Here is a 12,733-nt window from a genome sequence, read left to right on the forward strand (position 1 = left end):
AAGAGCCCCATCCCACCCTGGAGAGGCCCCCATCTAACAGGGCAGGCACAGCCTCTGTCTTCTGGGAATCCCTGCTCTAAGAGGACATGGCTCTGCCCTCGTGGGGTCTCAGTCTTAGGCAGGAGATGGAGCATGCACAGGAAAAAAGCCCCGGACCTCTCCCAGTGGCATACAAACAATTGCAAATGAGCAGAATGCAAACCCGGGCCTTTCCCCAGGGACGCCTGTTGCAGCCAAACTAACATCTGCAGCATCAGGGTGGATTCCAAACAACTTTCCCTCAGATTTCCAGTTTCCTGAGAGCAGCCAGTGAGGCCAAAGCCTTAAGGATAGTAGGAATTTGGAAGTGGGTTCGAAACCCCGCTCAGGAGAAGAATGCGGTAGCTTCTGGAGCCTCCTGATTGAGAGTCACCAACATTGGTGCTGTTTCTCCAGCCATGAGCACTAGGGGCGTCACTCTGCTTCTGCAGCCTCCCAGAAAGGGAAGCCAAGGCCAGTGTCCCTGGGTACTCTGCTACCTTGCTCTGCTGGGCTGTGGTTATGGGCCACAGAGTCAAGGAGGGTCAAGGACAGAGAGGTATGAGATGCACTGAAAAGCAACTGAGCCCTATTCCTCGAGGACACGCCAGTAGTTTGATTTATAGCTGGCTTAGTGCGAACAGTAGTGTTTCTCCTTACAAAACAAGTCAGCAAGGTGTAGCCCAGCAAAGGCTGGCTTTGGGCCTCATTGGGGAGGCAGAAGTAAGGACATAACTGCAGACTGCAATGATGTAACACAACGGAAAATGTCCAGGGGGGTGGGAAGGCATGAAAGAGGGGGACAGCGATTTATGACTTTAGTAGTGGTTAAAGTGGGGCTTGTTTGGGGGCAGGATGGAGAGCTGTGGGTTGGGGCTATAAACAATCTGTGGGCACAGGCTTCTCAGCTGAGATCTTGGCACATCTAGGTACAGACTCACCTTCAGAGGGTATCAGGTTTTACAGAGGTGGGCACTTTAGGCTTGCTCCTCAAAGGTCACTGGGATTTTTAAAGAGGGAAGAGCAGTTATTCCTGGCAAACCCCAGCTAGGACATCCTTGTTGAGGCTGGTTGGATAGGGAGATCTGGTGGCCCATGCCCACAATCCCTGAGAGGGAGAGAGGGCATCTGTGGTCTGGAAGAATTGAGACTTCAGAGGGAGACTGAAAATTTCTGCTTTTCCAGGAAGTTCTCGGGGTGGGGGGTAGAGGAGGGGGAAACTATGTCTTGAGAATCATGACCAGATCCCTTGACTTACTCATCTCCGATCAAAGGGCTCATGTCATTATGAGAGAGCAGAACACTCTAGATGGTTGTGACAGAACTGGAGATGGTCCCGTGATTGCCCCCAGTGGTCTGCTTGTCTGTTTCTCCTGGCATTCAGAGCTGCCTTGGCACAAGCTGCTCTTATGTGGCTCTCCCAGACTTGGCCTTTTTAGGTTTGATTTCTGGGTGGTTTTCCCCTCATTGCTCTCATACCCTCTGATCTGCCCTTTTAGGACTCCTAACAGTGGATGAAACTGCTGTGCTCACCTGGGTTCCATGGAGTGTTTGCCACACTCTGGCCCATCTTACTCTAAGCTGGAGCTTCTACCTATTTCTGGGTTGGGGGAGATGGGCTAGTGTGATTGAATAGAAGAGAAGGTTTAGTGAGAAACATTCAGAGGATGATCTTCAAGTTCGTGATAATTAATTACCTTTGAACCTGAGCCAGGCTGTATTGTCTATAGGTATACGTAAAGTATATGCAAATATACTTTCTTGCTACTTTTGTGAACTACACCTGCCTGTGGTCCTGATCTCTTTTGAAAAGACTGACAACCCTGAGCTAGTCCCTTAGGTTCCTCGCAGCCCTAATCAGTGAGGTGCTGGGTTCTTTTGAATATCTAGAAGTGTGCACATGCATGTAGTCAGAGAATACTGGCTTGGTTTAGCCTGCTGCTGCGGCTATTCTTTTTCTCATATGGGGGAAATCCCTGAATTTCCTGAGGTTAGGCCTTGGCCTCAGAGGCCATGGTTAAGAAGACTTTTAAGAGTAAGCCTTCTTGAAGACCGAAGGAAGAGATCGCCACAGAAAAGCCTCCTTGCTCCATAGCCACTCTCTGCCCATCCATCCTCCTCCCCCTGCCCCTCTCCTGACCCCCTCACATCATTTCTCTGTCATGAAATGTGCCTTTTGGGAATGTAGATACTTTCTCATATGTGTGGGAGTGTGATGCTCAAAGTCCCTAACACCATTTCCCAACTTTGTGGAGAAAACACATACTAGGAAGAACTCTAGACTAAAGAGGAAGTAGACCTGGATTTAAGTGACTGAGCCTCAGTTTCCTCCACTGTCAGATGAGAGGGTTGAACTAGATGATCTCTGAGGTCTTTCAGAGCTTAGTCAGCGGCATACATAATGTACGTTTTCTTTTTTTCTTAATTTAATATTTTGAATGAACAAAAAGCAATTTTCCTTCTTTCCTCCCTCCCCCCCGACAGAAAAAGAAAAGAAAACATTTTGTAACAAATACCCTTTTTTCTAAAAAGTAATAAACATTTTGATTGTTTTGGGGTCCGGTTTTTATCTTTCCTTCCTTCCCTCCCCTTCTCCTCCCTGAGGAGGTAAAAATATGCATAGTTGGAGCAGCTAGGTGGCACAGTGGATAAAGCACTGGCTTTGGATTCAGGAGAACCTGAGTTCAGATCCAGCCTCAGACATTTGACACTTCTTAGCTGTATGACCTTGGGCAAGTCACTTAACCCTCATTGCCCCACCCAAAAAATATGCATTGTTAAGCAAAACAAATTCCTGCTTTGGCTACATCAAAAAGATGTATGTTACATTTTCCAACCTGAGGCTGCTATCACCTCATTGGTGCTCTTGAATTGTGGCTGGTCACCACATTGGTCAGAGTGCTTAAGCCTTTTCAAGCTGTTTGTTTTTACCATGTTGTTATTGTGTAGACCATTCTCCTGGTTCTGCTCACTTCATTCTGCATTGGTTCATCCAAGTCTCCCCATGTTTTTCAGGTCTATTTTCTAATGATCATGTGAGCCAGAAGAGAAATATTCTTCATTTTGGTCAAAGAATCACAGGGTTTAGAATTGAAAAAGGGCCTCAGCGATTGTCTGGCTGGACCCCATCATTTTTTTTTTTAATCATAAAAGTATTTCGTTATTTTCCAGTTACATGTAGAGATAGTTTTCAACATTTGTTTTTATAAGATTTCAAGTTCCAAATTTTTCTCCTTCCCTCCCCCCTCCCCAAGACAGCAAGCAATCTGATATAGGTTATATATGTACAATCACATTAAACATATTTCTGTATTAGTCATGTTGTGGAAGAAGAATCAGAACAAAAGGGAAAAACTTCAAAAAAAGAAATGGACCCCATCATTTTACAGGAGTTGCCTGAAGTCATGCAGGAAGATACTTCCTTGAATACTGCTGTATTCAAAGCCAAATGTCCTGACTCCATATCCAATATATTCTCTCCCCATTGCACCCTTTACCTGACAGGGGTAGAAATGAGCCTATGGGCATGATGTGGGAATGCTGGTAAACCTTGGGGTAGAAGTACCTAGCACACAAGGAAAGTCAATATGATGTGCGCAAGGCTTACTCTTGGCCTGTGGTCCCCTCCCCATTCCTTTGACTTAACCCAAAGGTTAAGGTTGAGGGGGGAGAGAAATGTGTTGCTATTAAAAAAATTTTTTTTAGTTGGTACCAGATCCTTTGAACAACCAACTCTAAAACGATCCTTTCTTTGACACAGCTGGTTAGGTCTGTCATTGGATTTTCTCTCTAGCTGACCCTGGAATAGAAGAGATGGCATCCAAATCCAGTGGCAAATACACATATTTCTCTCATGTTCTGTGCAGAGCTTTGCCTGACTCAAGGACCCAGCCACCTTCTGCTTTCTCCTCTTTTATGACAAATGATCTTAAGCAACGGAAGGGCCTATCAAACTGGCATTAAATGTGAGAAGTCCTGACAGGCATGTAGGACCCCTACTCTCTGGTCTGTCTATGGTACTCTGTCTGCATTCTTTGGTCTTCACTTATATAGTGATGACTCTTTATGAGGGTCCTATTGGATCTCTCTGCATACATCTGTATCGATATCTTTTGCTTGGTTTTTCTTTTCTCTGTGTTAAAATCCCCAGGGTTCCCTTAGCCCTTTGTGTATTGGGCACATATGTGGAGGAACAAGATAATAGGCCTGTTAACTTAGCCAGGCCATGGCTAGAGGTTCTGGAGATGTGCCCCAAAGAGGCAGGTAACCTCCCCATAGAACAGGAGATGATCAATGCTCTCTGCAGAGAGGTCGGAGGAATTCTAGCCATAGAAGGGGAAGACCATGTTTCCTCTTCATACTAGGGGGAAGCCCCTTTGGTTTTTTGTTTGTTTGTTTGTTTGTTTGTTTTTTTAGTGAGGCAATTGGGGTTAAGTGACTTGCCCAGGGTCACACAGCTAGTAAGTGTTAAGTGTCTGAGGCCGGATTTGAACTCAGGTCCTCCTGAATCCAGGGCCGGTGCTCTATCCACTGCGCCACCTAGCTGCCCCGGGGAAGCCCCTTTGGAGCCATCTGGCCTTGATTCCAGGTTAGCCTCTCAGCACAAGCACAGAAGCTCCCATCTTGTGGCTGAATCCTGAGACTCTTTCCCTCCACAGGTTATGAGGAAACACTCACGCGCCTTGCTGCGATTCTAGCCAAACACTTTGCAGACACAAGAATTGTGGGCACAGGTGAGGTGGTTTTCTTGCTTCTTAGAGGACTGTACCAGGAGTGGGCCAAGGGATGATGATGTTTTCTGCAAGGACCCTGGAATTACCAAGAGCCAGGAAAACTAGCAGTTCTCAAAGGCTTGGTTTCCTAGTTATTTTAGTCTTTCAATTCAATTTGACAAGCATTTATTAAGTGCCTACTATATGCAAGGTGCTATGTTTGGAAACCCCCAAACAATACCATTCCTTAAGGAGCTTTCATGGTGGGGTACAACATGCATATGAGTAACTTAATTTGAGGTAAGAGAGAGGCTGAATGACTGGAGTGGGGAGGGAGGAGGGTTCAAGGAGGGAGAATGGGCAGGAATGGTTTTCCATAGAAAGTGGCAACCCAGCTAAACCTCAAAGGAAGATAATGGTTCTGCTCAGAGGTCTTAAGGAAACACATTCGCAGCAGAGGAAACAGCTCCTGCCAAAGCATGGAGGTAGATGGATAATGGTATTTCAAGTTTGAGAAATGACTAGCTTTAGCCAGAATGTAGAATAGATAGAGAAGAGTAATGTGAAACAAGGGTGCAGAGGTCGATGGGTAAGTGCCACATTGAGCAGGGTGGGCTTTACATGTCAGGTTTAGGGGTTTGCAGTTTATCTTCAAAGCAATAGGGAGCCTCTGAAGGGTTTTGAACAGGGGAGTGACACAGTCAGATCTCCTTCTTGCTCTGTCCCAAGAGGTATAACCAAGCTCGACACATCAAGTGTCTGGTAGGTGAAACAGGCTCAAGGTGTGGTTGTTTTTTGTGCTGTTTGATTCTGGCCTCTCAGACAGAGGGAACCAAACATGTAAGAAGGAATGCTCTCCTAAGGTATCCCATCCTATAGAGTGGCCTGCCTGCTGGACCCTGGACTCAGTGGCCTCCCGGCTCTCTCCTTCACCTCAAAAGGCCCCATCCTCCTGGATGAATGAGGTTCAGCCTGGTAAACCAGAAGAAGGGACCTTTTTCTCCTTGCCTAGTGACACTGAGAAAACCCATCCTTGGCCTTTTTGCCTCCAAAGAAGCCTTGTCTAGTTCCCATCTTCCTCTCTGGGTCCTCAGACATTTCTGTCCCATTCAGACATCCGAGATTCACTGATGCAAGCGCTGGCCAGTTACGTCTGTTATCCCCACTCATTGCGTGCTGTGGAGAGGATACCTGAGGAACAGTGAGTTCTGGAGCCCCCACCCTGTGGTTTAGGGTCCTGTGCTAGTGTTGGAAGTAAAGCTAGTGGGTGGGAAAGCTGGTAGGGGCTGGGGACAAGTAGGGACAAAGTAGTGGGGGGTGGGGGGGGGAGGAAGAGCTTACTGCTGCAGGAGGGATATGAGGGGAGAGGACTGGAATGAGCTCTGTAGCTCAAGATCATGTGAGATATTCCTGCCTTGCTTCTGTATTGCAACAAGTCAAAGAAATTAAGCCTTGTCCCTTTTTTTTTGTTGTTTTTTTGGGGTTTTTTTTGGTGAGGCAATTGGGGTTAAGTGACTTGCCCAGGGTCACACGGCTAGTAAGTGTTAAGTGTCTGAGGCCGGATTTGAACTCAGGTCCTCCTGACTCCAGGGCCAGTACTCTATCCACTTTGCCACCTAGCTGCCCCAAGCCTTGTCCCTTTTGTTCCTGACGCAGTCGAGTGCCAGGCTTAGAGTTAGGAAGACCTGAGTTCAAATTTGGCCTCAGACACTTATTAGCTATGTGACCCTGGACAAGTCACTTGACCCTGTTGACCTCAAGTTTCCTCATCTTTAAAATGAGCTGGAGAAGAAAATGCAAGCCAGTCCTGTATCTTTGCCAAGAAGATCCCAAATGGGGTCACAAAGAGTCTGACAGCACTGAAATGACAACACCACTGCCACTCTGCCCTGTTCCACTTGTGACTTGATATTCTTGTGTCCTCCCTTCCCTGTGTTGGGACAAGGGCTAGCTGCTTTTAGTAGGCTCCTGTTCAGCTATGTTCTCAGCCCTTCATTTCCCCCTTATCCCTTGTACCTTTTTACTTTTTAAGTTGTATCAGTGCCCTTTGTTTTTTACTCCATAGTCATTTTCATGGTATATTCCTTTCTGCCACTCCCTTGAGCCCTGCCTTCTAACAAAGCCATCACCTCTCCCTGGGTTCTTGAAGGATGTGGCCCCTACATTCTTCTGGAAACCCAGGGAGCTGTCTAGAAGTTACTGACACACTCCCTTTTCCCCTTGGCAGACGGATCACCATGATGAAGAACCTCCTTGCTCCTTATGAGCAACGTCCCTGGGCCCAGACAAATTGGATCCTTGTGCGGCTGTGGCGGGTAATAGCTCTGGCATCCCATCTTTCAACTCTCCCGGTGCAGTGCTTCTTGCTGGGTACAGAGGACAGGCGAAGTGCCACTCCTGCCCGTGGCTACTTGTTTGGATTTGCCACTGAGCATAGGGCTTGTACTTGGAAATGTAGGTCATGCTGCCCTCAGGAAAAGCATGGCTCTTCAAATGTGTTCAGCATCAGTGTTTTCTAAATTGAGTCAATTTGACATTTGAAAATGTCTCTCTGTGCCCATCAGCCTCGGGCTGGGCAGAGTGAGTGAAGCAAGTGTTGGGGGGAGTGTGGAGGGAAGGGAAAGGAATAAGGCATCTGCATGTGGAGAGAAGGGAGCTGGGGCAGGGGTCGTCAGAGAGGGAGGTGAGTTTTGGGCTCTGCTGAGGCAATAGAGGAGTCTTGTTGGTAAAAGGCCTGGGCCCAGAGGTTCAGAGATGTGACCGCAGAGTGGGAGCTGAGTGACGTGAGTTGGCTCAGGGATTTAGAAGTCCAGTGGGGAGGGAACTAATGAGAATAAGAGGTGGGAAGAAAGCAGTATTGGAGGGAAGGCAAAGTCTGGGCCTGGGGTGAGAAGAAAGGGAGACCCAGCCTGACCTACTCCCACCTGGCATCTCTATTTCAGGGCTGTGGATTTGGATATCGCTACACACGGCTGCCTCATCTGCTGAAAACAAAGCCCGAGGATGCCAACCTCCCCAGCCTGCAGAGTGAGTACTGGATCTTAAGGACTTAGGGCAGGGAAGCCTGTCTTTGCGACCTAAGAACTAACAGCTGGAGCTTCTGAAGACTGGGCTAAGAGGGCACGAAAGGAGGAAGGGGGAGGGCAAAGTTCTTGGGCAGGGCCAGGAGGTGGCCCAAGTCCCAGGTTTAGCCAGAGCATCTTGGCCGGGGTCTAAAGTTTTTCTGCCAAATGTTTGGCATCATTTTAGCTTCCTGTGTGGGGGCTGCTGGGCTCTGGCAAGGCAACCTGGCTGCCTGTCCCAAGGGAGAACTCAGTCCACATGCTCCAGGAATTACCAGGCTGTAGGGGCTGGTGAGAGTGTCCCCAGCCTCTTGATTTTCTGTTTCCACCTCCCTCCCTTCCTTCTCTCTGGGTTCTGGGCTTCGAGAGCTTTGCCCTAGGTCACATGGTTTGTTAGTGGCCAGCTCTCTTGACCGGAAGGCCTGTGCCTGCTCTGCTACACCACACTGGGCACGTCTCTGATCTGCCAACCTCTTCTGAAGGCCACTGTCCCCTGCAGCCTTCCTGTCGCTTCCTTTAACATCTCAGCTCTGTCCCTCCCCTATGCCTCTCCACCCCCTCTGCTTCTATTTTAAGTTCTTCATCTCTCTCCTCACTTCCTTCTGGTTTGCCTTTTGTCCTCGGCCTTCTCAGCTAGCCCTTTCCCATGCCCTTAGTCAGTGCTTGTCCCAGCAAAGGCCTGCAGTGTTCTTCATTTCTGACCTTGAATTTTTCTGCTTTGACCTTATCGACTTCTCCCTCCCTCTGCCTTCCATCACTTCTTCCATCCTTTTCTCCTGTATTTCAGGACTTTGGCTCTGGCCAAGGGTGCTCCCAGTGTGTCTGGACTGGGTTTCTCCCCCGATTCCCTTGGAGGGCCCTCTCCTCTGTCTTTGTCAGGGATTCTGCCCCTCTCTTGTCTTGTTGAGCTGAGATGTGGAGTCTGTCAAACCAATCCCTGGTTATGCAGACCACAAAGAACAAGTTGAATAGTTCAGCTATAGAGTTGGATTGGATTTTTTCTCTATCATGTGTAGTCAGTGTTTCATTCTTTTATAACATTTATTAACTCTACCAACCTGTTGTGTATGGAGGGCTGTTCTAGGTGCTGGGGGAGACAAAAGTTTAGATAAGATGCTCTCCTGATCTTCATGGAGACCCCAGTCTGCTAGGGGATGACACAAACACACACAATAATTATATGCAATATTAGTGGCAATTCCATTAAAGTGGTATAGACAAAATGCTCTGTGAGGCCTAGGAGAGTAGGAACGAAGGTTATTATTTGCTTGGGAGGACCCTGGCCTGGTTTCTGTACTCCTCCCAAGACATCTGGGACCTGTCTCAACCTACTGTGAGCTCAGAGAATGAAATCAACTGGAAGAAACATAAAATCATAAAGCCTAGAGTTAAGAGGAACTTCTCAAGTCGTGGAGTGCAATTCTTTTTTTTTTTTGTTTGTTTTTTGTTTTTTGGTGAGGCAATTGGGGTTAAGTGACTTGCCCAGAGTCACACAGCTAGTAAGTGTTAAGTGTCTGAGGCCGGATTTGAACTCAGGTCCTCCTGAATCCAGGGCTGGTGCTCTATCCACTGTGCCACCTAGCTGCTCCATGGAGTGCAATTCTGAGCCAAAGCAGGATCTCTTTGCACATAGCTTCAGTAGGCAGTCATACACTGCGCCCCCTCCCCCATTCACCTGAAGAGATCCTTTGGTGGGGAGCTAATGACCTCTCAGGTCAGCCCAGTCCATTTTGGGGCAGCTCTCATGGGTTTTTTCATTCTGTTTTTATTGATCTGAAATCTGCCTCCTGGCAACTCCATACATTGGTCTTTGTTCTACATGTTGGTGCCCAGAACTAGACTAATCTTCCAGCTATAGCCTGAGCAGAGTAAGCTGGACCTGGCTACAGGACTATCGCCTAGTGCAGGGCAGGGCACCATGGGCTTTCTCTGCTCTACTCAGTTAACATAGCGTATGACTGAAATGACTCCTTTGGCTGCCACCACACCCAGCTGACTTAGGGAGCTCATGCTTGAGTAGATGTCACCATGTAGGTGTGTGCCAGGAAGAGATGGTGCACTAGTCAAGGGGCAAGGGTGAGCCATGGCAGGCAGGCAACCGACTGCTCTCCAAGTATCCTCAAGGCACCAGGAGAATGGAGGAAGGCCTCCTCACCCGGTCTAAGAGATGCCAGGGACAAGATGGGCAGGCAATCTCCATTGTTGGAGACGACTCCTGGACTGGTGAGACCGCCCATTGATGATCTGAGGATCTCTGTCTCCTAGAGGCCTTAGTTTGTCTGCTGCTCTTGTTTTGTTTTTCACGTGAGCTGTTTCAAGTCAAACCTTCCCCATTTTGTACTTGGGAGGTTTGTATTTTGATCCCAAGTGCAGAATTACTCCTATTAAGTTTAATCTGAATTTTAATCCACCATTCCAGCTTATTGAGACTTTCTTGGATTTCATTTCTGGTCTCTGATCTATTCATATGATTTGTGTCATCTTTAAATTTGACAGTCATGCCATCTATGTCTTTACCAAAGTCATTGATAAAAATGCCGAGTTAAACTGGACCACGTACTGAGTACTGTGACATACACAAAAGGAAGGCCTGAGGTTAACATCAAGATACTAATTCATTCTTTTCTCCGTTCTGTTCCTCCTTCAAAAACAAAACAAAAACAAAAAACCCTCAAAAAATACAAGAGCTACTTTTATATAATATATTCCTAAACTAGTCGAAATCAGTTGTGGGTTATCTGCAGTTTGGGATTATACTGTGACTCTTTAAATCCTGCAGGTAATTTAAATTTGCCTGTTTTTAGCATCCATTAAAGGTGTAGGCCTAACAAAATTGTTTTTGTTCTCTTTGTGGCACTATTCTGGCTAGGTAGGTTAGTGTTGTTTTCCTATTTTTGCAGTTGTGGGTGCTAAGGCACAGGGAAGTTAAATGACTTATCCAAGGTCACCTAGTATGCCAGTAGCAGGAATGTATTATGCCTCTCCATCCCTGAGTACCTCTGCCTGAGCCTTGATGCTTCCAACCTGTCCCCAGGGTGGAATGTGAGCTGCGTGCTGGGCCAGGAGCCTGCTGCAGCAGCAGCTATTGATTTTCAATGGGAGGGACTGGGGAGAGAGGCTCTCTGGTTCTCCCATTGTTGCCACTCAGAACAGAGGGTACCAGGAGCTCTGGTTACAGACGTCACTGTCAGGGGGTGTGTGACCATTGAGCTCAAGTGCCATCTTTGTCCTTAGCTGGGCAGTGCTGCAGGCTAGGTGTCTCTGGGCTAGACAGGGGTAGAAATCACAGACATCAGGGAGCATTGAGAGGAGAAGGTAGGGCCAGGTAGACTTGGAATCAGAGTGAGCATGGACCATGTCTCAGGTTATACCTAGTGGGAACTGCTTTCAGTACAGACAGATCAACTTTGTAGAAGCTTCTCTAGGAAGCTTAGAATATAGGAGAACTTCTCAGCAATACAATGATCCAAGACAATTCCAAGGGACTCAAGATCGAAAACTCTCTCCACATACAGACAAAGAACTGTGGGATCTGAGTGCACATTGAACCCTACTGTTTTTACTTTTTGTGTTGTTTTTTTCTTTTTTGAGGTTTTCCCTTGTGCTCTGATTCTTCTTTCACAACATGACTAATGCAGATATGTGTTTAATGTGGTTGTATGTAGATAAGCTATATTCGAATGCTTGCTGTCTTGGGGAGGGGGGAGGGAAGGGAAGGAGGGAGAAAAATTTGGAACTAGAAATCTCATAAAAACAAATGTTGAAAACTATCTCTACATGTAACTGAAAAATAATAAAATACCATTAAGATTAAAAAAAATAATATAGGACAATTAGTTCCCCCAGTGCCAGGGCCATAAGAGACCTACTCCCAGCCTTCTTTTTCTAGTACTAACACTGAGGGATAGGAGAAAAAAAACATACATACACACACAACTCTGACATTATAGTGGTTAGAAATGTTGGAGAAAAATTGACTTATGTGGCCATATTATGGTCCTGGAGAACAAGAGCAGCTCTTTTATAATGATAGGGTTTGGAAAATTAGGTTGCATTAGCCTTTTTATAATACTAAGAATAGCCCTGGTAGGGCCCTGAAGCTGGAGGACTGGGATAGCCCTGGTAGGGCCCTGAAGCTGGAGGACTGGGATAGCCCTGGTAGGGCCCTGAAGCTGGAGGACTGGGATAGCCCTGGTAGAGCCCTGAAGCTGGAGGACTGGGATAGACCTATTTTAGCACTGAGAGTGGAAAATTACAATAGCTCTTTTTTCTTTTTCTTTTTTTTTTTTAACACGGGGCAATGGGGTTAAGTGACTTGCTCAGGATCACACAGCTAGTAAGTGTTAAGTGTCTGAGGGCAGATTTGAACTCAGGAACTCCTGAATCCAGGGCTGGTGCTTTATCCACTGCGCCACCTAGCCGCCCCTCTTTTTTCTTTTTAATCACAAAAGTATTTTATTATTTTCTAGTTACATGTAGAGGTAGTTTTCAACATTTGTTTTTATAAGATTTCTAGTTCCAAATTTTTCTCCCTCCCTCCCCTTCCTCTTCCTTCCCCAAAACAGCAAGCAATCTGATATAGGTTATTTATGTACAATCATGTTAAACATATTTCTGCATTAGTCTTGCTGTGAAAGAAGAATCAGAACAAAAGGGAAAAACCTCAAAAAAGAAAAACAAAAAAGTGGAAATAGCTCTTTCTAATACCTTCTGACTATGGGATTGAAATAACTCCATTATAATGTTGGGGCTTAGTGCACTGGGAAGCCCACTTATAATCCTGGGACTGGGACCTGGGGTTGGAGGACTAAAACATATCAGTTATAATTCTGGAGTTGGTTAGCGCACTGGGACAGGCCTTTTCGAATGGCAGGCCTGAGGAAGTGCAGTATCTGTGAGAGCACTGAAGAAGGCAGGGCTTCTCTGAGCATGATGAATGAG

The 12,733-nt window shown here is 46.7% G+C and overlaps 1 protein-coding gene across 3 annotated transcripts in view; it reads left to right on the forward strand.

Moving 5' to 3' along the window:
- RNF123 (ring finger protein 123) overlaps nucleotides 1–12,733 on the forward strand; it is a 106,616-nt gene that overhangs the window by 62,209 nt on the left and 31,674 nt on the right. For all 3 annotated transcript variants that reach the window (XR_006352751.1, XM_043962947.1, XM_043962960.1), the window contains exons 28-31: nucleotides 4,677–4,751; nucleotides 5,844–5,931; nucleotides 6,958–7,045; nucleotides 7,673–7,757. Coding sequence is in view for 2 of the 3 variants with exons in the window: in XM_043962947.1 (XP_043818882.1) it covers nucleotides 4,677–4,751; nucleotides 5,844–5,931; nucleotides 6,958–7,045; nucleotides 7,673–7,757 (336 nt within the window). In the remaining variant the exon portion in view is untranslated. The remainder of the gene's footprint in view (nucleotides 1–4,676; nucleotides 4,752–5,843; nucleotides 5,932–6,957; nucleotides 7,046–7,672; nucleotides 7,758–12,733) is intronic.

The sequence above is a fragment of the Dromiciops gliroides genome, chromosome 1 (genome assembly GCF_019393635.1).
Source record: "Dromiciops gliroides isolate mDroGli1 chromosome 1, mDroGli1.pri, whole genome shotgun sequence".
Classification (NCBI taxonomy): Eukaryota; Metazoa; Chordata; class Mammalia; order Microbiotheria; family Microbiotheriidae; genus Dromiciops; species Dromiciops gliroides.